The 24237-nt window shown below is 60.7% G+C and overlaps 1 protein-coding gene and 1 non-coding gene across 2 annotated transcripts in view; one reads left to right on the forward strand and one right to left on the reverse strand.

Moving 5' to 3' along the window:
- The window catches only part of ITGB4 (integrin subunit beta 4), a 28266-nt gene extending 4035 nt beyond the window's left edge, over positions 1 to 24231 (reverse strand). The window contains exons 1-32 of the mRNA XM_025047147.1: positions 24166 to 24231; positions 21113 to 21201; positions 20001 to 20083; positions 19668 to 19769; positions 19352 to 19556; positions 18883 to 18979; positions 18537 to 18708; positions 17106 to 17369; positions 16648 to 16737; positions 16144 to 16266; positions 15567 to 15731; positions 15330 to 15406; positions 14583 to 14785; positions 12855 to 12958; positions 12649 to 12747; positions 12353 to 12482; positions 11632 to 11754; positions 11410 to 11516; positions 10647 to 10680; positions 10311 to 10502; positions 9931 to 10034; positions 9564 to 9622; positions 9459 to 9482; positions 8449 to 8597; positions 8165 to 8344; positions 7321 to 7469; positions 4955 to 5159; positions 3991 to 4148; positions 3508 to 3688; positions 3257 to 3394; positions 1287 to 1469; positions 1067 to 1198 (exon numbers count right to left, since the gene is read on the reverse strand). Of these exons, the coding sequence (XP_024902915.1) occupies positions 1067 to 1198; positions 1287 to 1469; positions 3257 to 3394; positions 3508 to 3688; positions 3991 to 4148; positions 4955 to 5159; positions 7321 to 7469; positions 8165 to 8344; positions 8449 to 8597; positions 9459 to 9482; positions 9564 to 9622; positions 9931 to 10034; positions 10311 to 10502; positions 10647 to 10680; positions 11410 to 11516; positions 11632 to 11754; positions 12353 to 12482; positions 12649 to 12747; positions 12855 to 12958; positions 14583 to 14785; positions 15330 to 15406; positions 15567 to 15731; positions 16144 to 16266; positions 16648 to 16737; positions 17106 to 17369; positions 18537 to 18708; positions 18883 to 18979; positions 19352 to 19556; positions 19668 to 19769; positions 20001 to 20083; positions 21113 to 21191 (4111 nt within the window). The 5' untranslated portion in view covers positions 21192 to 21201; positions 24166 to 24231. The remainder of the gene's footprint in view (positions 1 to 1066; positions 1199 to 1286; positions 1470 to 3256; positions 3395 to 3507; positions 3689 to 3990; positions 4149 to 4954; positions 5160 to 7320; positions 7470 to 8164; positions 8345 to 8448; positions 8598 to 9458; positions 9483 to 9563; positions 9623 to 9930; positions 10035 to 10310; positions 10503 to 10646; positions 10681 to 11409; positions 11517 to 11631; positions 11755 to 12352; positions 12483 to 12648; positions 12748 to 12854; positions 12959 to 14582; positions 14786 to 15329; positions 15407 to 15566; positions 15732 to 16143; positions 16267 to 16647; positions 16738 to 17105; positions 17370 to 18536; positions 18709 to 18882; positions 18980 to 19351; positions 19557 to 19667; positions 19770 to 20000; positions 20084 to 21112; positions 21202 to 24165) is intronic.
- Positions 17690 to 17808, forward strand: LOC112480188. The gene has a single exon (XR_003046513.1). It is a non-coding gene; the product is annotated as a 5S ribosomal RNA (ribosomal RNA).
- Positions 24232 to 24237: the final 6 nt, after the last annotated feature.

Here is a 24237-nt window from a genome sequence, read left to right on the forward strand (position 1 = left end):
AGCGGTCCTCCTCTGGGGTCCAGGTCGGGGCAGTAAGGGGTGCCGTGCAGGGACGGGGAGCCCGGCGACGGGCGAGACCCTCATCCCCCGCGTAGGACAGCCGGCCGGATGAGCCAGTGCAGCTTGGAGCAGGCGGGAGACCAGGGGGGTAGCTCTGGATTTGTCACCAGCTGTGAGGGCTCCCTCCCTGCTCTGAGCCTCAGATTCCGGTCTGTGTGACTGAGAAAGTGATCTCTCCCTTGCCTGCCTCCCAAGGACAGTTCCAGAAGCCAGGGCGCTTCACGGGTAGTAGCAGCGGCTGAGCTGGAGCACCTGGGTCATATCAACTGCTCTTTACCTCAGACCCTCAAAGCCCTCTAGACCCTGCGGCTTGGTGTCAAGCTCTGTGAGGGCAGGTGTGTGTTCACCGGGGCCTGGGGCACAGGCAAGGTTGTAGAAAATGCAGATCCTGGAGGACTGCACTCATGGCGCTGTGTGACTGTCACCCCATTTCGCAGATCAGAAAACAGGCACCGAGAGCGTAAGCGATTCATCTGAATTCCCGCAGCGGAGCCAGAGCTGAGTAGCGGAGGGCTCTTGGCCCCACATCGTGCAGGAAGCCAAGGAGAGAAAAGGTGTGGGGCCAGTGGCTGCTCCAGGCCTCGGGGGCCATGCCTGCCTCCTCCCACAGATCCCTGTCCCCGGGAGGCGGCCTTGAGTGTCCCCACTCCATGGCACAGCTGGTGAGCCTTCCAGTCGAAAAGCTGTGTTTCTACGTGGTCCCATGGGCATGAACCCGTGAGCATCTGCCCCCTAGCAGTGTCCGCCTCCGTGTCGTCCTGCGCAGATGTGCACGTGATGGAGTGCACGTGCGCCACATCGGCTTTGTCCCCTCTGCACCCAGAGCCAGCCCAGTGCCTGCCAAACTGTCGGCTCTGCAGGTATTTGTCTGGGGCTGAGAGGAGACTTTTAGTCTTGACTTTCATGCCCAGTGGTCACTGGCTCCTTTGTTCTCTCTGACACCAGCGACAGCCCCACCCCCTACCCAGGACCCCCATCTTCGTCTCGAGGATTCCAGCCCACTCACCTGTGTCATCGGAGACGCTGGGCCTCTGGCTGCCAGCCGGGGAGCGTAGAACGTCATCGCTGTACATGAGGAAGCTTTCATAGTCTCCCCCACTCTGGGCGTCCACAATGGGGATGTCCGGGATGATGGGGACTGTACGGGTGGGCAGTGGTGAGTCAGGGCCCCAGCCTTGGCCTCCCATCCTCCCCGTCTTCCCTGAGCCTCCCCGCCCACCACTTACTGGACATGGGCCGCTTGGGCTGGGTGGCCAGGTTGATGATGGCCTCTCGCTCGGGTCCCCAGCCCGCCCCGTTTCGTGCCTTCACTGTGTAGCGGTACGGCTGGGACTCCCGCAGGTTCTCGATGAGGAGCATCCGCCTCTTGGGGCCGTCCACCAGCACCTTCTTCATGGGCCCGATGGGTCCTGGGGCAGGGAGAGTGCTTCAGAGCGGTCATCCAGGTTCCGACCCGGTCCCGGGCCTGCCTCTGACACAGGACTGCCTGCCGCACAACCAGGGGTCTCGGGGGACAAGGCAGGGAGGGAGCAGCTGTGGACCCCCTGCGGCATGCATGCCAAGCCCAGAACCTGGGCGTGACTGGTATAGAGAAGTGCCACCAACTCTCCAAAGGGCTCGTCGCTAAGGTAAGTGACAGAGCCAGGACGAGACTCAAGTTGGCCCCAGTGTCACCTCTACTGACTGATAAATGGTACTGTGTCTTGCTCCAGATTGAGGGCGCTCTCAGCGCCTGTGCCTCACTGTCCACAACCAAACCCCAGACGCTCTGTTGAGACATGCGAACGCCCACCCGGCTACCCTGTGGTCGGTCACATGGCAGGGATGGGAGGAGAGAGGCCGGCTCAAGGGAGCTTCACTTCTGGAAAGGCTGAGGCTGTGAGAGCTAAGGGTTGTACAGGAGGGCCCCGGGCAGAGCAGAGGTTGTACAGGAGGCCCCCGGGCGTCACCTCAACCGAGAGCAGAGGCCAAGCAGTTCTCCTCCACTCACACCTAGAAAGGTGGACACATAGCCCCCGGAGAAAGGAGGAGGACACCCCCAGCTGCTCTGAGCGAGTTACGGCCCCTAGGCCCAGGTGTGATGAGCCGGGGCTGGCCATGTTGGGAGATTCCTGGGAGACTAGAGAAATTCCCAGTTTCCAAAGAGATCCAAAGGAGGGTTCTGGAAAATGACACCTGATAAGCTTGATGTCCACCCCCAGCAAATGACTGGGGAGGTCTCTAACCGCAAGACGGGGGCTGCCCCTGGCCCACCCCTCGCATCTGTCAGCCAATGGGAGAAGGGAGGAGGGCACCAACATGCGATGCCCTCAGCCCCGGGGGTCCTATCTGCAACTCGGGCTGAAGCCTTGGGCTGAAACCATCAGGGATGAACCTTCGTGGAGATACGTGTCACTCCTGGGATTAAAGGCAGGGTCAGAAGAGACTTCCTGACCGTGGTCCACGCACAGACAGGTGTTGTAAACTCAGAATGAGCCAAGGACGTGAGCACTGCTCAGAAGGTTATGCTCGGTCTGCGTGGCTAGTAAGAAGCCACGAGCCTGACGCCCAGAACTATCCAACCCCACTGCCCTCTGCCCTGCTGGGCCACCTGGGGGTCCTGAGCCTGACTCATTTAGGGGCCATGTGTTGTATGGGAGCGGTGAGCGCTCCATCCCTGGGACTGACCAAGCAGAGATGAGGGTTCGAGGAGGTGGTCCCTGCGCGGGGTGAGAAGGGACTACTTCCTTTGACTACTTCCTCATCTGGACCATTGGCAGGGGTCGCCCACCCTCCCCTCCCTTCCAGGACGAAAAAGAAAGAACAGATCTGCCAGATGCTCTGGCCTAGGGCCGCCAGATAAAATATTGCATAAAATATACAAGAAAAAAATTTTTTTTCTGAAATTTAGGGCATCCTCTGCTTCAGATTTATTTGCTAAATCTGGCAACTCTACTTTGGCCCTAAGAGAACGGTGTGAAAATGAGCCACTCTGGCTACGTGTATGGGAAGGTACCCCTGCCCATGAGCCCATTGTGCATGTATAATCTCAGGCCTCCGACCCCACCGGCCCTGGAAGCTTGGCCTTGGCCAAACGTGACAGCAAGCATAAGGGGGCTCATCCACTGACCAGGACAACACGGCCTCCTCCCCGCTCTTTGACCCCTCCCCTTCCACGGTTGCTGTCCCTGGGGGCAGGAGGGGTCCAGGCTCTTACGGTTGTCCTCGTTGACCAGGCCGTAGCAGACCTCATAGGCCGTGATCTCGCCATTGGTTTCGGCTGGCTCAGCCCAGCTCAGTTGGGTCACGGTGGAGGAGACGACGTTGAAAGCCAGACGCCCCGGCTCACTGGGTACTGGGGGTGAGGGGGTGCAGGAAGAGCGCCGTCAATGGCAGAGAGAGGGCGGAGTTCTGGGAGGTAGGGGGCGGGGCTAGGCGCGGATGCGGATGGTCACCGCGAGGCCTCACCTTCCTGGTGGGTGCGGCAGGACACCAGGGAGCTGTAGGGACCCTCGCCCTGCGCCCCGTAGGCGCACACCTTCATCTCGTAGTCGCAATACGGGTACAGGTTGGTGAGCTCCACTGAGGGCACCTTGCTGTCGAGCAGGTGGGCTTCAGACTCAGAGTCACCCTGGATCCAGTACTTCACCTGCTCCCGGGGGAGGGGCTGGTCAGTGGAGAGTGGCAAGAGCCAGAACTGCCTGTCCTTCCATCGACCTCCCGGCTAGGGCAGAGCAGGGGTATCTCATGCCTGGGGTGAGGGGTGCATTCCAGAAAGGAGGCTGAATGTCTGAAAACTCCACGGGCACGGATAGGGGTTCCCCCGTCCACTCGTGCCCTGCCTGCGGGGGCCAAGCATGCCCTCTTTGGTGGCCCTCTGCCTTGGGAGGCCACCTCCCCAGTGGGGTCCAGGCCTCACCATCTAGCTCCCTCAGGGCCCCCTCACCTTACCCTGTAACCTGCTGGTTTGCCAGGAGGGGGCAGCCAGTTGAAGTGGATCTTCCGGGACCCAGCAGCCTTGGCATTGGGGTTCTGTGGGGCGCCCAGGTCACCACGAGGGGATGAGAGTGATGACAAGGTCTGGCTCTTGAAGTTCCTGTCCAGGTCGTCTGTAGTGGGCAGGGCAGCCGGCTCAGATACCCTTTTGAGGGGTGCAGGAACCCAACCTCACCACCAGAGGGCGTTAGGCACTCAGCTGAACACCCAAGACTCCTTTCCAGCAGGGCTCAACTGACACCTGCCCTGAGTCTCTTGGTGGCTGGTGTCCCCACTGGTGCTGCAGAGGGCATCGCGCCAAGTTGGTGGAGGGCCCAGAAGGGTCTCTGGGGGAATGAGGCTTAGGAGGGAGATTGTCTGCCTCTCTTTCTCCCTCGGTAGCCAAGGGAATGTTCCACATGAGGACATTTGCTCCTTCTCTCCCCACCTAGGTTTCTCCCTCCTCTTCCATCTCCCCCTGCAAGCCTCCGCTGGGGATGGGCTCACAGACACCACCACACCGGAGGCTGAGGACCTGCAAGAATTGTTTCACCCCTTCCGGAAACACCTGCATTTTAGTTGAAACTAAGGCTGAAGTCAAAAGGCTGAGCCTAAGGGTGGGATCCATGGTACCCCCAGCAGACTGGTGGCCACAACAGGACTCCAGCCCTTCTGGTTGAGAGTGTAAGTGCCAGATAAAATGCAGGATGCCTACCTAGTTAAATCGGAATTTCAAATAAATACCAAATATTTTTAAAGGATAAATATATCCCAGATACCGCATGGGAAATATTTATAGCGCAAATGTGTTGGCTCTTTATCTGGAATTGAAATTTAATTGGGCATCCTGTATTTTCACTTGCTAAGATCGGCAGCCTTTTTGGAGAGGGCCCCAGTCCTCCCTCCCCACCTGCTTAAGCTGACCCCGGGCTCTGCCCACCTTGGTCCCCGATGATGACAGTGGCTGAGTGGGGCTGGCCCAGGCGGGCCCCAAACTTGGGGTTGCTGAGCTGGATGTGGAAGCGGCGGGTCTGGCGGCCCCTCAGGAGGGAGTCCATCTCCTGCAGCTCCAGGAGCTTCACCTGTATCTCCTTCCAGGTCTCCCCAGGCTGGAACAGCAGCTCGCCCTCTGAGGGGACGTAGTCCTGGGAATGGGAAGGGGTCAGACCAGGCCCCGGGGGTGAGTCACGGCCACATGCTCCACCCCAACCTCATGGATACTGCAGAAACCACCATACACAGACTGTCCCACATGAACACACGAAATGGTTCAAGTTCATATAGCACCCCCTGTGCATCACGTAGGAAATATTAGCTCGTTTAATTCTCACAGCTGTGTGAGGTACAGAGATGACTGTCCAGATTTTATAGATGGAGAACTGAAGCATGCAGAGGTGAAGAGACTTGCTGCTTCTCTGGGATCTGAACCAAGGCACAGAGAGAGACAGGGATGCACAACAGATCTAGAGAGTCCCACACAGGCAGGCTGTCATTCTGGGGGAGCTGAGATTTGCAGGGCCCTCCCAGGGTGGGAAGAACTGTGCCCCCACACTGTGGCTCTGAAGCCTAGGATTCTGCCAGGCCCCAGGTGCCTCTGGGTGGGGCACGTCCATCAGCTCCAGCTTCCTACTTTTAATGCCCCAGAGCTTTGCTGAGTGTCCCAGGATGAGTGTGTCTGTCTGTGCGTACATGCGTGCAGTGAAACGTGCAGGGATGCGTGAGAACGCCTTTTCACATGTGACCACGAGGTGGCGCTCCACAGCAACATTTCAATTCCAGGCAGGGCCAGCCAGGCCTGCTGTGCGGACCCGGCAAATTCAAATGCTACAAAACCCAGAAAGTGAGCCAGCAAGTGTAAGAAAAGCAGGAGTCGCCTGCAAGACAGCCGACCTCGCCTGAGGGTCGCTTCAAAAATGTCAAAGGCAAACAAGACAGAGCCGGGGAACTGTTTTAGATTAGAGGAGACTAAAGACGTGACCGCAAAATGCAATGCCAGATCCTTGGTTCCTGGATTGAGGAGGAAAAGCTATCGAGGACACGTCAGGACATGGGAACATGGGAGATCTGAATATGGACTAATTATCAGGTACTAATACGATGCGAAATTCCCTCAGGTCGGTAATTATGGTGTAGTTTTGTAGAATGATCTCACAGGTGCCTGTGGAAGTGTTCAGGGTCTACATGAAGTTTACGACTTTGAATAGTTCAGTAGATAGAACTAAACGAAACACAACTGCTTTCCTTCCTGTCTGCAGTCACAGTTAACTACAGACCTGGAGCTACATCTGTATCTATATCACGCAAGTCTACGTATGTCTCTGTAGAAAGAGAAAGCAGATATTAACAACTGGTGGATCCATGGAAAGGGGTAAATAGATGCTAATTTCATTAATTTTTCCATTTTTCAGTAGGCTTAAAGTTTTCCAAAATAAATCATTGGAAAATAATAAAAATATTTTAAAAAGAGTTAAATACCAAAACATCTTCGTAAAAGCGTAACAAAATAACCAGAATCTCTCATATAATATGGCCTATTCAGTGAAATTTCTGGACATACAAATTCTTCTTTGGCGTTTTCACTGGGAGGTGTGGAGCAGCAATGAAAACTATTCCTAGCAATTTAAAGAAGAATCGGGTGTGGCCGGGGGCTGGGACCTGCTGAGCTCACGCTCTCCTGCATTTGCTAGGAGGGCCTGCGGGCCCAGTGAGACAAGACTTCATTACTTTTCGAGTGAATTTTTGATATGAATATTTTTAGTTCTTAAATGTTGGGAATAAACTCAGAAAAAGAGACAAAAAAACCCGTAGGCCAAACCAGGGCAAAGTCTACTGCCGGGCTTGGCTGCTCCTCGGGACTGGGGCCCAGTGACAAAGGGGACACAGGCTCACGCATTCACACCTCTGCCCTGAGAGGCTGCTCCTGAGGCTTGGCCCTGGGGAGGGCTGCCAAGCAGCAGTCACAGCCCTCAGGGGGTCTACCCGGGGGACAGGGGGCTGCGATCTCACCTCAAGAGCTGCGGCAAATGGGGGTGTGCATTCCTCTAGGAAGGGTTTGGGACAGGGGCCACGCATAGTCTGGACATGTCCCTGGCCTCAGTCCCTGGCAGCCATGTGGCATCACCCATGCATGGTGTCACTGGCACTTTTGATGAGCAAGATACCCCTGCTGCAGGGTGGGAGGCACAGGTGGGTGTGTCCTTGGGAGGACAGCCAGGGGCACCGCCAGCATCCAGGGACTCAGGCAGCTGCCCTGTCCCGCTCCCACTGGGCCCTGGGATCACCTGTGACCCCGGGATGGAGCCTTACCCGGTGGCCCTTTGCGGTGACGTCCTGTGTGCGGTACGAGACCTGAGACTTGCCGCTGTCCAGGATGCGCCGGACGACGGGAACGCGGGCCACTTGCTCCCCGCCGCTGACCAAGTACTCTGGCTGCTCAAAGGACACTATCCCGCTGGCTGCAGGGGGCCCGGGCAACAGTCAGGGGGGCCTGGCCTCGGTCCCTTCTCAACTCCCGCCCTCCCTCTGGCCCAGCCCAGCCCAGCCCAGACTCCAGGAGTCTGCTCATTGCCCTGGCCCCCACCCACTCCGTGGGGAGGGCAGAGGAAGGGGACGGAAAATTTCTCCAGAAAAAGTTGAGGGGCTGGAACAGTGTCGAACAGACATCTCAGAGGGATCGGGGCAGAGAAAAGAGGCCAGGTGGGGGTGCAGCCTGAGAGGAGGCCCTGAGCCCAGGGAGCAGGTAGGGAAGGCGGTGTGGATGGCTGGTGCAATGCCTTGCCTACCCTCTAGATGGGTTTGGGCAAAGTGAACCTCCAATTCCTTCCTGCTCTGATGTCCTTGCATCCTAGAGAAGCCCATTCAATACCCCCCAGTTCAAAGGCCAGATGGGAAAGAAGAGGGGAGGAATGTGGGGTGGCTGCAGGAGGACCCAGCCCCCTGGGATTATAACAGAAGCCCCCACATTGAGCGCTTGCTACCAGAAACCGTGCAGAGCTGGGACCCTCACAAGAGCCTGATGCTCATTTTACAGATGGAGAAACCAAGACTCAGAGAGGTTAAGTGGGCCACACGGCCAGGCCTCACTTCCACATGGATAACAAGGGGCCCCAGAGCCCCCTTTGTGCACCTCGCTTCACCAGCCCTGACCCACCTTGCTCCTTGATGATGGTGATGTTTACCAGGCGGCGGCCCAGGGTGGCTGTGCCCATGGGCACATCGATGGCTTCCACCAGCAGCTGCTTCTCGTCATCATCCTCGGGCCGGACAAAGAGGGGCACCCGCACGTCCACCAGCTCCACGCCCTCCTGGAACTCCACCATGCCCCGGGCGTCTGTGCGGGTGTGGCGGGGAGGGGGGCGGTCAGACAGGGGGCAGGAGCCACGCGGGGGTGGGGGGAGGGTGTCAGGGAGCCGTGAGGGGAGCCTGCCCACCTACCCTGGTCTGCAGTGAGGGTGTAGTAGCCGGGGGCCACCTTGAGCTCGTGGAAAGCCCCCTGTGCCACGTGCTTCTCCGTCAGCTTCAGCAGGGACTGCTTGGCCGAGCGCGGTGCCATGAGCACCGTGTCCACGATGGTGTGGTCCTGCCTGGGGGTGTCAGGTGGGGAGGTGTCAGGCTGGCCAGGAGGCTAGCACTTGTCCCTGCCCACCCCTCCTGCCTGTCTTCTCCCTATCAAGGGACAAGATACGGGGCAGAAAGAAAGGGCAGTGTCTCCTGAACCAGGCAGTCACGGAGGCCCGTGCCGGTCCCACCACCTCGCCCTGTGGCCGCACCAAGTCCCCACACCCCCCTGACCCTCAGCGTCCTCATCCATGAAATGCGGCTACCCAGCAGAGATGCTGAGGGTGTAGGTGCTGACGCCAGACTGCCTGGGTTCAAACCCTGGACCTGTTTCTTAATTGTAACCTTGGCGAGTTACCTAACCTCTCTGAGCCTTGGTTTCCTCATCTATAAAATGGGAAGAGCAATGGTATCTCCCCAGCCGGGTTGATGAGATGGTTGGATTAGATGACCGTGCTCGCGAAGCCCTCAGAACAAAGCCCGGCCTGTCGTCAGCAGTCCAAACGGCTCTTACTGACGGTGGGGTGCTCAGGGGAGCTGTATTCATTATTGCACAGTTCTGTTCTCTCTGCATTGAGCAACGCCCCCACCCCCAGCTCTCCCCCTGCAGGGCTAGGTCTCAGGGTAGGAAATGGTGTGTGACCCGCTGGACTCCAGAGGAGGGAGGGAGCTGGGCACGGGGACACCCTGGTCCTGTGTGGTCCACCTGCTTGTACAGGGGCTGGCTCATGGTGAGGGCTTCACATCAGTATTTCTTGAGTGGAGGTCCCCACTCATGACAGACACATATGGCCCTCCCTTCCTCTGGGATGGAGATGGGGCAGGGAGTGGAGTGGGAGGCAGATGGCTGGGACTGGGGCTGCCCCACCCGTGTGTCTTCGACTCACTTTTTCCCAGCGTTGGGCTGCTGCCTGTGGGGGACAAAGAGGGGACTGTGAGCCAGGTGGTCCCTGGGGCAGCTCCTCCACCCACCTCAGGCACCCAAGACCCACCGGAATTTCGTGTGCTGGAGCTTGTGGGCGCCTGCGACCTGTCTGTACACCTCATTCAGCTGCCAGGCAAAGGGGGGCCGTGAGGCTGAGGCGCTGGGTGAGCCTCCCCACCCAGAGCCCCCCGGGCCCAGAGGACCTCTCAGGGTTGGCTGGGGGCATGCCCACGGCCTCGTCCCCGTCAGCAAACATTCACGGGGAACAGACCCCAGGATGACTTCACACCAGGCAAACATCGAAGGGAGCCCCTCTTTCCTACCTGGAAAAACCCAGGTTCCCCGGCTGCTTTCCTGTCGCCCTCCCACCCACCCGCACCGCGCCCGTGCCCAGACGTGCCGGCTGCCCAGGGATGGGCTCCTTCGGCCCTTACGTTCTCCTCCACCTCCTGGCGGAGCTGGTCACACTCTCGCGTGTCAGGCTTCAGCAGGTTCTCGGTGCAGAGGCGGGCAAGGCGCAGCGACAGCCCGTAGGGCACTAAGGGCAGGCAGGGGCGGGGGTCGTCAGCCCCCTGCACGGCGGGCACCACAGCAGCCCCTCCAGGAGGCATGCCAGGACGGGGGGCGAGCGGCTGGCTGGGCGCCTGAGGCCTGCAGTGCCATCAGGAAGGACAGAGAGTGACCAGGCCTGTGCCTGCACCCAACACCCAGAGAACACAGGAACAGCGTGATTCTGGACCCGGGAACAGCAGTGCACGTGCCCCAGGCCCTGAGGGCAGCACGGAGCACGGCCACGCCCAGCCCCGGCCCTCACCCAGCTCCGTGGGGTTGGTGCTGGCGGCATGGGTGGCAAAGCCAGGCCGCTGCACGTTGTTGGTGACCTTCCAGCGGACCATGTCACGCCCCTTGAGGTTCCCACTCCGCAGCATGGGTGTGTCCAGGTGGTCTGAGGCCATCAGGTTCTCCCGCAGCATGTAGTGGTCTTCCTTGAAGCCCACCATGTGACCTGTGGGACAGGGTTCTCAGCATGGGACCTCTCTCCAGGCCCTCCCTGCCACACACCCTCCGGTGGGACCCCAGGGCCTCCCGCCTCTGCTCCAGGCTCGGCCCTCATTTCCCCCTCACCGGCCCTGCCAACGCCAGCCCGTACCTCGGTTGCAGCAAGGGAGAAGTCCCAGGCAGGCCTAGGGGACAAGGGGTGGAGATGAGATCTGGGACAGCTGCCAGCTCGGGTAAGCCCCTCGAGTCACCACCTCCCCACCCACGCCAATGATTTGGAGGGGCCACAGTGGACCCCCCCAGACCCCAGGATATCCAGGCAGTCTCAGAGATCTAGGTGTGGGGCACAGAAGGTGGGGACAGAGGGTTCCTAAAATTTGTGCCATGGGGTGCGTGGTCCCGCCAGATGCTCTATGAGGTTCTGCGATCAAACCCATTTAGGAAGCACTGGATTCATTCCCCACGGCCCCCGCGCAGTTTCACTGGCATGCAACTAGATCGAAGGCTCTGAGAAGTCCTGCAGAAGCCCTGAGATCAAATGTATTTGATGGCGGAACTTTTCCTCTGTAACACACTAACATCCACAACATGGAGGTTACCACACGGTATCGCCTCTGCCCCCTACAGTTCAGTGTCCCATGCCGTGCCTCCCTCTACGCCTTCCTGTCTCTGGTCTGGTCTCAACAAAACTGTCAGGTCCTGGTGGGCAGGGCCCTCCCTTCCCTGCTGGCTCCCATGGTCCTTTGCATGTGGCTGACCCCGGGACAGGTGATCTCAGGTATCCAGCGGCTCATGGCCGGCAGAGGCGAGGGGCTGGGGAGGACGTGGGTTGGCCTGGCCTCTGCCACCTGGGAGGACCTCAGCAGGGCAGTGGGGACGCTGGTGAGGGGTGGGGACCCCGGGGGCGCTGTCACCTTGCAGCAGGCACAGTATTTCCAGCAGAGCAGCAGCAGCAGTGCCAGCAGCAGCAAGAGGAAGATGAGCAGGGGGATGAGCCACCAGAAGGAGCCGGGAGGGCAGTCTGGGAAGGAAGGAGGAAGAGGAGGATGGCGGTTCCCATCCCCAGCCGGGCTCCGATGCCCCCGCGCCCCGCCCCCGCCGGCAAAAAACTGCCCCCGCCCCCGCCGCCGGCTCACCCTTCTGCCTGTGCACCAGGACGGTGCTGTTGGGCCCGGGGGCGCCGTCGCCCTCCACGGTGTAGCTGTAACTGCAGTCGTCGTCCTCGTCCCGGAAGGAGCAGTACTCCACCACCTCCTCCGCTGCACCCACACACGGTCAGAGGGCACCCCCACCCCACACCCCAGCACCCCAGGGCCCAGAGAGGTGTCCCCTACTCCGGGGCCCACCCGGCCCATGACAGGGCAGGAGGCGCCTCCCTGGGGAAGAAGTTAGTCCCCTGGCACGGGGGTGGGGCCCTGCCCTGCCCAGGAGCACGAAGGGCTGCAAATCTGGGCCACCACCTCCCCGTCCTGAGCATCGCCCAGGAGCTGGGCTTCTAGAACATTCATTTGGCCTAGAGGAGAGCAGGCTGCGTGGCCCCACGGCCCGGTTATATACCCCTGCTGTGTTCATGTCCTTGCCCAGCTATCTGTCACCTGCCCAAGCCTGGTGCCCCCTCCCCAGACTCTTTGGTCCCTAATCAGGTGTGCCCCCTGCCTGGGTCTGTCTGCCCCGGCCAGACCACGTGTCCCCTGCCTGGATTTCGTGACCTCCGCGAAGTCTGGAACCTCTGCCTGGATTTCTTGACCTCGACGTGGATGACGAGCCCCAGGCCCAGATACATGACATCCCCTGTCTCATTGGGCGCCCCCCTGCCCGGGGTCTCAGCACCCCTGGTCCTGGGCCCCTGCCCCGTACCATTCTTCAGCTCATCCACCATCTTGACTTTGAAGCTGCACTCCGCACACGTGCGCCCCTTCTTCTCTCCCGTGCCCCAGGCCTGGCACTGCACGCAGGAGCGCAGGTCCTCACAGAGGCCCAGACGGACCTGGCGGGGGCGCAGACGGGCACCGTGCTGGACAGGCCTCTGGCAGGCCCACTCACCCAACCTCACGCCCTTGCTCTGCCCCTACGGCACCAGGCTCGGCCCCTCCTGTCCGCCCCGCCCCGTGCCCGGGGTTCCAGTGCCCACACCCCAGCAATCCTGGCCTTACCGCTGAGTAGTTGATCTCGCAAATGGTGTCTGTGTAGAGGGACTGCTGGTTGCAGTGGCAGCGGCCACACTCGCAGTGGCCACGCCCATTACAGATGCCCTGAGGCAGGAGGAGGCACCAGTGAACTGGCTGCACCCTCACCCCTGCACCCTCACCGGGGCCCCCTCTGCCACCCAACCCACCGCCTGCCTCATGCTCAGGCCTACCCCGTTGCTGTCGATGCAGGTGGCATTGCTGAGGGGACAGTCACAGCTCGGGCCTGTCCAGCCAGGCTCACACACACACTGGCCCATGGAGCAGCGTCCCCGGTCTGCCAGAGGAGCAGGGAAGGGAGAGGAGAGCCCATTCACACCTGCAGTCCAGGCTGCCCACCTGCCAGGAAGGGCCTGTGGGAGGTGAGCCTTGGGAGCAGGGAGGTCTCCAGCCCTGGGCAGAACCATCTCTTCCTCGATTTCTTAGAATTTCCTTCCCTCCATCTGTCTCCCTCCTTCCCACCTCCCACCTTCCTTTCTGCAGCCAGAGTGACCATCCCGAAACACAAATTCACTTGTGTGGCTCCCCTATTTAAGAACCACTGATGAGTCTTGGCCAATGCAATAAGATAAGAAAAAGGAATAAAATACATAAGTATTGGAAAAGTAAGAAACAAAACTGTCATTACTTTCAAGTTATCAGGAACATGTCACAACATATCAAGAAGATGCAACAGATAAATTGTTAGATTTCAAAAGTGAGTTTAGCAAGGTGTCTGGATACAAGGTTAACATACAAATAGCTAGAAAATGAAATCAAAACCTCCAATGACTCCCTTTTGCCCAAAGGATAAAGTCCAATACCCTCAGACTAGAATAAGTGTTGATTAGCTATGGCCTGCAGGCCCATCCACCCCCCTGTTTTTGTAAAAGTTTTACTGGAACACAGCTACACTCATTTGCTTACGTATTGTCTATAGCTGCTTTCTGCTACAATGCAGAGCTGAGTTGTTACGACTGTGGCCATACTGCTCACAAAGCTGAAAAAGTTTCCTGGCCCTTTAAGAAAAAGTTTGGGCTAGACTAGAAGTGGAGCAGCCTTGGAGAGGAAGCCAAACCCTCGCATTCCGGCCTTGCCTCCCTCCCCAGTAAGATCTCCCTCCCCTCCCCCTCCCGGTTCTGCCTGTGCCACACGCCTGCCTTTCTCCAGATGCGCTGGGTTCTCCTCCCATTTCTCGGGGCACGCTCTGGATAGACAGTTGGAGAGATGTCGGACAAAAGCAAGAATGGACGACAGGATAGAAAAGGAGGGGCCCGACCCCCAGTGGCAAGTATATAGTCGGGGCTTTATAAGTATTTGATGAGTGTATTTTCATTCATCCTCCCCCATTCAACCATTCGATCCTTCCACGTGGCAGCTGTCTGGGTTCTGTGATCCCTGCCCAGCTCAGAAGCTCTGGCCAGACTCTGTGCCCATGGCCTGGGCCACACTGTGTTAGGCCCTGTGGGGCTACGAAGGGCACGTGACTTCAGGCTGTGCCTGCTAGAAACGTAGCATCTTCTGAGAAAGGCAGGACCGCCATGCCATATAGCGCCAACCACCCAGGGTGGTTGGGTGGCACCCACCCCGATGAGATGGGAGAGTGAAGACAGGAGGTGGGCAGGTGGGCACGGACTGGAGGACCTCGGGGAAGCCGGGGTCTTAAACACAAGGGGACTGTCACCCTGGCCGTGGGCATTAAGTTTACAGGGGGCGAGATGTCCCGGTTTGGACTGGCCTTGCGGGGAGGCATTCAGGGGGTCTGGGGGAGGGCTCGGTCTGAACGTGGGGATTCTGACCCCTGGCCTGGCTCTCCCCGCTGACCTGGGTCCCGATGGGAGATCGGTAGGGCGGGGCGGGGCACCGGGCCACCCTCCCCGCCCCGCGTGCCCAGCGCTGGCCGCCGGCGCTGCCGAGCTCACCGTTGCAGAGGAATCCGGAGGTGCGGGGACACTGGAAGTTGTCATGTTCACAGAACCGCCCCTCGTAGCGGCCTTCGCCGTAGCACACGCAGTGGCCACACTGGCACTCGCCCTGCCCCGAGCACGGCTTGTCGGTGCCCTCCCGCAGGCACGGCTGCGTGTCACTCAGCGAGCCCGTGGAGCAGTTGCAGCTCTCGCCACTCCTAAGAGAGGAGCCACCGACTTGCTCACGGCCCCGGGAAGGGCTGGGCTTTTACCATCCCGTTTGATAGAAGAGGAAACTGAGGCTCTAAGAGGCCACGGTGGGTCCGAGTCACACCGACAGCAGTGGCTGAGCGGACTCGAACCTCAGACCCCTGAGATCCCCACCCACCACGTCCCTTCCTCATGAGACTTGTCCAATGCCTCGAAGCTTTGAAAGCCTAACCCATCACTTAGGCGCTCATTCTTGATCAGGTGATATGTACCCTTGGTTCAAAACACTCAAGGTACAAAAGGTAAGGAGTGAAAAGTCAGTTCCCGCCCCCCGTGCTGTCCCCAGACACCCAGTCCCCACACCCTGACGGCCACCAGCGTCCTGATTCTCGCATGTCTTACCGGAGATAAACTGCATATCTACACATTTCCAAGCGCTTTGAACTCATCCGCCCGACAACCTGGCGCGCCCCACTCCCGGCCCTCCCCGTGACCCGCCGCCCACCCTCGGCCGGGCACACACGGCGTGCCCAGGGCCGGGCGCACACTCACCAGCCCTCGTTGCACACACAGTGTCCACACATGAAGTCTCCGTGGAAGTGGCAGTGAGGGGACAGCACCTCTTTTTGCTAGAACGAGAACACAGTGGGGCATCGGGGGCGGGCAGGGCCACTGAGCACCTCTGCTGCCTCTGCCCTCACAGTGCCTTGTGAAGGAGGAGGCTCTGCTTCATCCCCCGGGGCTGGGGGCGGTGGCTCCCTGCTCCCGCCCAGGGCGGCGCTGCCGTACCAGCTCACAGGAGCACACGTCACAGATGATGCCTACGTCCATCCTGAGGCCGTCGGAGAAGGAAGGCTTCAGGTGGATGCTGCCTTGCTTGTCGTCCTTTGGCAGCTGACACACGTGCATCCCATCCATGTCCTCGATGGCCCGCAGCTGAACTTGGTAAGTGCCCTGTGGGGACCCAGCTGTCAGCCCAGCAAGCCCGGCCAGAGGACCAGGGCGGGCAGCTGTGCCCGCCGGCCTGCGACCCTCCAGCTGCGGGATGCCTGACACCCGGCTCCCTGCCTGCCCTTCCTCAGGGCTGACACCTCGCTTCTGCCAGGCAGTCGCGATGGCCATAACGAGAGCCTCCTTTGGCCCCTTCGCGCCTCTGAGCGACCCTCTGAGCTCTGTGCAGGTGAGGTCCTGGACACGCCGAGGAGGCCGCCAAGCCCGTCCACAGGGCTGACCCGGAGGCCTTCAGACCCAGGCCTGTCTGACTCCAGAGGCCACACTCTCGACTTCTGCTCAGGTAGGCCCCCCCACCCCCACCCCGCAGGGTGCTGTGCCTGCCCTCCCCACCCCGGGCCTCAGGGCAGCGTACCACTTCCCCCCTCCGAATATGAAAGGACCCAGACTTTGTCTTCTGGAACATCTTGGAGGTGACCTCTGTCCGCAGGCCACGGGGGCTGTCCAGGGCCCGGATGTCCAGGTTGGAGCGAATGCGCTGAAGGAGGGCAGGCGATCAGTGGTCTTGGGGGAACCCGGGCTTCCCCACCTGGCCTGGCCGGGCTGTGCTCCCCCACTCTGGCCTGGCCGTGCTCCCCCACGCTGGCCTGGCCTGGCTGTACTCACTCATGCTGACCTGGTTGGGCTGTGCTCCACCCCCACCTGCATGGAGGACTTGGGGTGGGGGGTTTGTGGTCAAAGTGGCAGAGCCCATAGGTGCCCAGGGCCACAGGTGAGGCCACAGGTGGTTCCCCAGGACCCCCAAGGACCCTTCCTCGCCAGCCTACCCTATCTCTCCACCCTGACCCAGGACATCCTTCGCCCACTCGGCCTCCCCCACCAGCCCTGCCGGGAAGGGCCGAGCCCTCGCGCCCCTCACGTTGAAGGCCTCCTGCAGCAGCTCCACGATGTTGGACGAGTCCTCCTGCAGCACGCCCAGCGAGGACACGGGGAAATACGTGTGCAGCTTCTGCAGGGGAGAGGGCCAGGCCCCGGGCTGAGCCTCGACAAGAACCGTCTCGTCGAACCCACACAACGACTCTGGGGTCACCCGCAGTTTGCAGAGGGGGTCACTAAGGCCTGGGACCTGCCGGTGTGTCCCAGAGCCTGCCCTCTGAGCCCCCATCTGCTTGGGAGCTGGGCTGGGGAATGGGCACACGACCTCCTCTTCCTGCCATGTCATCCCGGGAGGTGCCACAAGATTTGGGGAGGGAGAGGGTAAGGAAGAGGGGAGGAAGGAGCGAGGAAAAGGAGAAGGGGTCTCTGGGAAGTTCCATGGGCCTCCCGCTGCCCTGCCCAGCTCTCGCCCAGCGGCCCCGGACACTCCCCCCCACACACCTCGTAGTAGCTGTAGGAGTAGTTGGTGACAGCGAAGATGGGGATGATGTTGTGTTTGCCAAGCAGGCGCACCAGGGTGGGCACCGAGGGGTAGTCTTGAGTCTTGTACTGGGTGTAGGTGCCTGTGGGGTCCAGGTGGCACTTCTCGTCGTTGCGCCCCATGATGCCGGCCAGCACGTTGGCGCCGTCGGCCTCGTAGTGGAAGGCGGACTCGGTGGAGAACACCAGCAGGTGGGTGCTGTCAGGGCGCCAGCCGATGTCCCTCTGGGGACAGAGACCAGGGCACGCCCGTCAGCGGGCCGCCCGCCGAGGACAGCCACCGCGCTGCCGTGTGTGACGGTGAACGTCCCCAGCGTGGGGCGCTGCTAGGTCGCATGATGAGCAGCATGCCACCGTCGTGAACGACGCGTGTGACCGACAGCGCACGAGAGACCGCGGCGAGAAACGGACGCCGGTGACAGGGAAGGGGACGTGAACGTGGTCTGCGCACGCGGCGGCCGCCGTGCCGGGTTCATCCGACCGTCCCCCCGAGGTCACAACCACCGTCGGGAATGTTTTAACTGCATAGAAAAGTGCACCCCCTAGTTTACAGCCAAGCCGCCCTGAACGTGCCCGATCCCGTCTGATCTCGGAAGCTAAGCAGGGTCGGGCCTGGTTTGTACTTGGATGGGAGACCACCTAGGAAGACCAGGTGCTGTAGGCGTAAAAAATAAAATAAAATAAAAATAAATCAATAAAAAAGAAAAGCGTCGCCCAGGCAACGTTAAATGAAGAGACCCGTTGAAATAGGCACAGCGGTGCGTGGCGATTTCTTTGAAAATACTTGGGGTGATTTGAAAAACTGCGTGTTACAGCAGAGAAGATGTCTATGACAGGGTGAAACGAACAAAAGTTTCCACGTTATAAGTGCGCTGATTAGAACTATATAAAATAAGGGAATGAAACACGCTGGCGGATGTCAGTGGCTGCTGGTCTGCTGGCGGTGAAATTATGTGCAAGGTCTGTTCTCGGTTTTCCAAACTGCCTATTGTATGGGGGTATCATTTTCAAAATGAAAAAAACTGATGTGCACATCAAAAGAAGTGCTCTCTCCAGCTGCCCAGCACGGTTGGAGACTGGGCAGCTTGTGGGTCCTGGGAGGCTGACATTCCTGGGAAGATTGGGTGGGAGGCTGGCCTCAGGGCACTGAAGCTTCCAGAACCACAGGACTCACGTCTGCTTCACTGATCAGTGTGAAAGCAGGATGTGACTGCTCGGGCTAAGGGACCGTGGCTCCCAGCACATCTAGACCCAGATTGTAACTGAGGGCCGCCCAGAGTGTCTGAGCCCGTCTTCGTGGGTGGGGGCCTCTGCCCGGCACCAGGACAAGCCAGCGGGCGGCTCATGCCCTTGGAGAGAAACACGGCTGGCAGGACCCCCCTCGGCACTCACCGTGCACACGGCCGTCTGCAGGATGGCGTCGAAACCGCCCTCGGGGGCGTCCAGGTTACCCGAGATCCGCTCTCCCTGTAGTTTCCTCCGGAACTCGTCCACGTCGTCCGTCAGGCTGATGACATTCTTGAAGGAGAAGGGGGCATCACTGTGGGGCCAAGGCTCCTTCAGCCTGGGCAGAGGTGGGAGGGAGAGAGAGAGTCAGGGGAGCAGGCCCCGCATTCCCGCATGCCCACCCTCTGCGGGAAGCCTCCCCCTGGCTCCCGTTCAGCCCAAAGACTCGTAAGCGTCTGGGTGGAGGGGAGGTGGACCCATGGCCGAGACTCCTGCCCACGCGGTCACTCACTTCTCAGGCCTCATGTCCGTCTGAGGGACGCTGACTTTGTCCACGAACTTGCCAAATCCAATAGTATAGTCACTGGTGAGCTGGCTCAGGACCTGGGCTGGGCATCAACGGGAAAAAGAGGTACAGCTGAACCCCAACACCTCCACATTGACACAGGAGCCGGGAGGAAGAGGGAGAATGACCCTTGGTCAACACTTTGCACGCAGGACATGAGTCCACGCTCACTGTCGCCCTCGTCCTTATTTACAGATGAGGGGAGTGGGACTCGGGGGGCGCAGAGTCGCGCACGGAGCAGGTTGGAGAAGGCGGCCTTCTCAGGAGTCCCAGACCTTGAGGACCTTCTCCTGAGAATGTGGACAGTGACTGTCCTCCCTTGTGGGAGAGGTGCGGCTGTCCTGAGCCCCGGCCTCCCGAGCAAGGCCCCCCACTCGCCGCCAGCCCCTCAGCCTCCACGCCGGCCCCGCTGTACCCAGGTGCTGCCCCATCTGCTTCAGGTTGTCCAGATCGTCGGACATGGAGTTGGAGAAGTCCATGAGGATATAGAGGTCCACGGGGCTCTCCAGCGGCTCGAACACCTCCAGCTCAAAGTGCCGCTCCTCACCCGGCCGCAGGCGGACCCGCAGAGCCTGTGGGGACACCTGGCTGCGTCGCAGAGTGGTGTCGATCTGAGTCTCCTGTGATCAGGGGAGGGGAGACCCTGTCAGCCCAGCTAGGGACACAGCGAACCCCCATAAACAGCCAGCGCTGAGCAGGGACAGCCCCCCGCCACCCCTTGCTCTGAGCACCTCTGTGATCTCAAAGCTGCTCTCCATGACCATCACGCCCTCTGGCCGGCAGCCCGCGGCCAGCAGCTCCGTCTGGGTGTTGCAACGCCGTTCCTTGAATGTCTGGCCAGAAGGAGATGGGGTCAGGGGGCGTGGTGCCCGTCCCCTGGCTGTCCCAACCCTGGATTTAGTCCCCACCCCCGAGTTTCCTGGCCCTGGTCGGTTCCCCTACACCTGCCGAGGGTGTGGCCAGTGTGGACGTGGCTAGAGTTAGGGTGGGGCGTGGCGAGGCAGGGCTCCCAGGTGGGGAGGCGGCCCCCGGCCGGAGAAGGCAGCTGACCGGCGGCCGCTCACCTTGTCGGTGCAGTAGGCACAGTCCTTGTCCACGCGGATGCACTCGGTGCAGCTCTTCACCTGGGCTTTCTTACAGCGGTTCGCTGTGGGGAGAGGGATGGGCAGACCTGAGATGGGCCCCACCAAGCCCTTCCCCACCCACAGCCTCACTCGAGAGGTGGGGTGTCTCTCCCCAGTTCACGGAGGAGCTGTACGCGGGGGCGGCGGCTGCTACGTGGTCTGCCCCAGGTAGCACAGGGAGACACGGGCACAGCCAGGGCGCAAACCCGGACCCCTCCACTCGTGTCAAGACGGAAGGAGGGTGGGGACTGAGACACATACGCTGGCCCATCTGCTGGCGGGGACACCCTGGCCATCCCCTTGCCCACTCCTCCAGGGTAAAGGGGTCTGTGTCTGTCTTGTTCATCGCTGCGTCCCCAGGGCCCAGCCCAAGACCTGTCCCACGGTAGGTCGTTAGTAAATAAACGAGGTGAAATCCAGAGTCTCCCCAAAGGTTACTGGGCTTCCCTTTGGTTCTGTTCAGTTAAAAGCACAGTAGGGACCTGCTATGTGCACCTGGCATGCTCAGCGGGTGGTCTCCTGGGCCTCAGGCAATGGCGTGTTGTCTGCCTTTAACAATGACTCGGTGAGGCAGCGGAGCCCTGGCCGGCATTTGCCCATCTCCCTGGTGTAAACACTGCCCCATGGTCTACTTCAGCCTATCAACATGGCCTCGACTGACAAGTCAGATTTCGAATTTCATGGGCAAGAGCCAGCGCTGGCCACGTGCGGATGGCAGGCACTCGGAGAGCAGGCGACGAGTCACCGGTCCCTCTCTCCTCTGAATTCCTACAAAACTATCTGACTGCTCTCGAGGCCTCAGCACATCCTCAAGTGCCTCTGTCTGCTGCTGGGCGTCTTCTCTGTTTTCTAGGCCAGTTCTCCACCTCCCAGTGCCCTCAGGCCACACGGTCCCAGCTCACAGCTCCCCGGGCCTCACTGTGCTAAGTGGTCAGTTGTTGAACGGCCAAGTGTCCGGGGCGAGACACCCCGTGAAAGGCCCCTCTGTGAGGGCAGTGCCTTGAAGGTGTGCCCCCACCAAGAGAGGGGCCGCAGGGGCGTGCCAGACTCACCCATGTCCCCGGGGAAGCTGACGCTCAGCAGGGCTGCCAGCAGCAGCCTGGTCCACGGGCTGGGACGAGGCCCTGCCATCCTCTTCCTCCTGTATAACAGCAACAATCGACATAGGTGCCCCGTGCCATCAGCTCACCGGGTGCCCGTCAGAGCCCCACAGGAGAGGCACTAGGATTCCCATTGCACAGGTGTGGGGACTGAGGCTCTCAGAGGCCACCCAGCTTACGAGTCACAGGGCCCAGGGCCCCTGACTCCTCTTTCGTGCTCCCCCTTCCTTGCCACCTCTGGCGTGGGTATGCGTCCTACAGGCGGCACCCTGCCTTTGAGGACTCTGGGCTCTGAGCCTAACCCAGCTAGGTGCCCTGCAGGTGGCACCCTGCCCAGGGAGGTGCCCACCCTCTTGCCTTTGAGGACTCTGGGCTCTGAGCCTAACCCAGTGCCAGGTGTGTGCTGGGTCCCTGAGGGCAGAGCTGCTTCTGCCTTTGCCTTTTGGACCCCAGCGGGCCTGGGTCGGGCTTGGCAGGGAGAGAGCCACCCAACATGGGGGCTGCCTCCAGAGGGCCTGGCTCTACCTTCTCGTCCCACTTGCCCTCTGGTGAGGGTGGTGCAGCTAGGAGGAGAGGGGTCCCTCTCGACAGGTGGGGAGGAGGCAGCTGCTAGGTTCCTCAATGGCTATCTGGCTCATCAGAGGTGGGGGGCCCTGCCCTACCCGCCCAGGGCTAGATTACAATCCCCTCCTGCTCCCCACCCAACACGCACACACTGTGCCAGCCACCCCAGGAACCTCGTCTGCCTTGGGGACACTGTTAAACCATCTCGACTCATCAGCAGCCTACAGGGCAAGCCCTGGCATCCCTGAGGCCTTTTAAAAATGGGCGTCCTGCCGCCTCCAGAAGAAAAGGGACTTGCCAGAGCCACCAGGCCTGCAGAACAGAGGGTGGAAGTCAGCGTGCCTCTTTCTCTAGAGCCACAACCATACTATGCCCACTGCCTGCCTCCTTGGATCCTTTCTCAGTCCTGGGCTTGTGGAGCAGGGGCAGCTCCGGGCTTTGAAGGGCCGAGGCCCTCATGATGCTGCAGAGGCCCATGGGGCGGGGCGGGTAGGAAGGCATTACTGCCCCCCCTCCAATGCATGCGGCCCCCAGGAGGCCACTAGCAGCTCCACAGGCAGAGCCGGCTGGGGTACGGGAGCCCTGCACCAGCCGAGGGGCGGGGGCTCCTTTGGGGAAATGACTTTCCTGCAGCCTGGGGCAGAGGCACCACACCCACAGGCTACACAATACAGGCTGCAGACACAGGCCTCTCTGGGGCACCATTACACACGCAGGTGTGGGCACTGCAGGGCCGAGCCGGCTCTTACTCACCTTCCCATGCCCACAGGCTGGGCGCATAGCGGGCACCAGCCCAGCACTTCATGTATGGGATTGCTGTTTAATCTGCACAGGAACCCAGTGGGGGATGTGCATTGTCCCCATCTCCCAGAAGAGACAAGGCACAGGGCTGCCGGAATCCCCTGCCCCGCCACCAGCAGCAGGGGGAGCCTGGACGGGACCCCAGCGGCCCAGCCCCCTCCCATTTAACCTCCACATCATCCTCAGACACTGTAAGATGGCAGTTGGGAGACTAGCTATGCATTCACCTCGTGTTTTAAAAGTTTTGAAAGTTGTCGATGTTAAAAACAATGAGATTTCACATAACAGCACGGTGGGCTTGTCGGAAGATGTGGCCTCGGTGGGCTGGGCCAGGCACTCCCCAAACCACCCTGGGCTGCACCAGGCTGCTGGGCCTTATTATGTACCAGCCCGGTCCCTGGAGTGTGTGACTGCCACGCTGAATGTTGTCACACTGCGGCATACAGAGGCCTTCCACGCACAGGGACAAGACACGTGTGGACATGCACTGTGACCCAGACATGCAGAGGCTCAGAGCTCCCCCCACACCCACCCTCTCTCCCACCCCATGGGACCCCAGCTTGGCACATCTGTACCTGGCCACCATGGCTCGCTCTCCTCCCGCTTTCCCATCTCCTGGCGCCTCGGCCGCTCTACCACCCACGGACATCAGGGTCAAGGAGGCAGGCACCCCTACCCCGCTGACCCTCAAGTTCTCCTCTCCCCTCAGCCCCTAGGAGGGAGACCTTCGGCCTTCATATCCAGCTCTATTGGAAGCAGCAATGACCATGCCACTCGCGCCCAGTCCTGGGGCTCAGGGTGTGGCAAGGCCATGCTTCCTAGAGCAGCCACTGCTCTAGAAAGCCACGCAGGGCCACAAACAGAGGGCCACCCAGGGGCCAAGGAGTGGGAAAGGGGGCTGGCACTGGAGGTTACAGTGGTGGGCACAGCCCCCAGGGCTGTCGGACGAGGTCGGGAGAGCTTCCTGGAGGAAGGGTGTCCTGAGCCGACTTTGTGGGGAGGGCAGGCGTGTGCTTGGCCCAGAGAAGAGGGAGAGTCAGGGACTCCCCAGACCCCAGCTGGACTGTGCACCACACAACGGGCCCTGCCCAGTCCAACAGGAAGAGTCTTTGCCTCTACATGGCTGTTCCTTCCACCTTCTTTGCAAACCCTGGAGGGGTCCAGGCCAGTAGGCCTGCCAGCCCAAGCTGGTTTCTGCCCACTTCTCCTGAACACCCACTCAGCACCCAGGCCTCCCCCTCCTGCTACCTCCTCTAGCCCGGAGGTCTTACCGCCCAGAATCTTCTCCAGCTCCCCTGCCCCTCCACCCCCAGCTGCACCCCGGGCACACCCTGGCAGGCTGGGCACCTGCCCTGGGCAATACAGGCAGAGGCGGCCAGCGCCTGCCAGCCTTCAGGAAGGTGAAGAGCGGAGTAACAAAGGCCAGCTGCCGTCCTAACCCGCTCCCCTGCAGCGGTGGCCCGGGCTGAGGTGAGCATTCACTCCTCCCAACGACCAAGGTCCCAGAATGGGCACCCAGCCCTGGCGGCTGGGGGACCTGGAGGGGCGGGAGGGGTGCGGCCGCGCCACCCGTGACTGCCCTCTGCCCTGCGCCCCGTAGCCCCGGCGCCTGCCGGGTCTGGGTCGAAGGCTGCACCTACCTCCGTGCGGACTCGCGTCCTCCCGGCGCTGGGCTCGGCTCGGCCGCTGGGCTGCAGGCGCGCTGGGAGGTG

The sequence above is a fragment of the Pteropus alecto genome, unplaced genomic scaffold (genome assembly GCF_000325575.1).
Source record: "Pteropus alecto unplaced genomic scaffold, ASM32557v1 scaffold134, whole genome shotgun sequence".
NCBI classification, from domain to species: domain Eukaryota; kingdom Metazoa; phylum Chordata; class Mammalia; order Chiroptera; family Pteropodidae; genus Pteropus; species Pteropus alecto.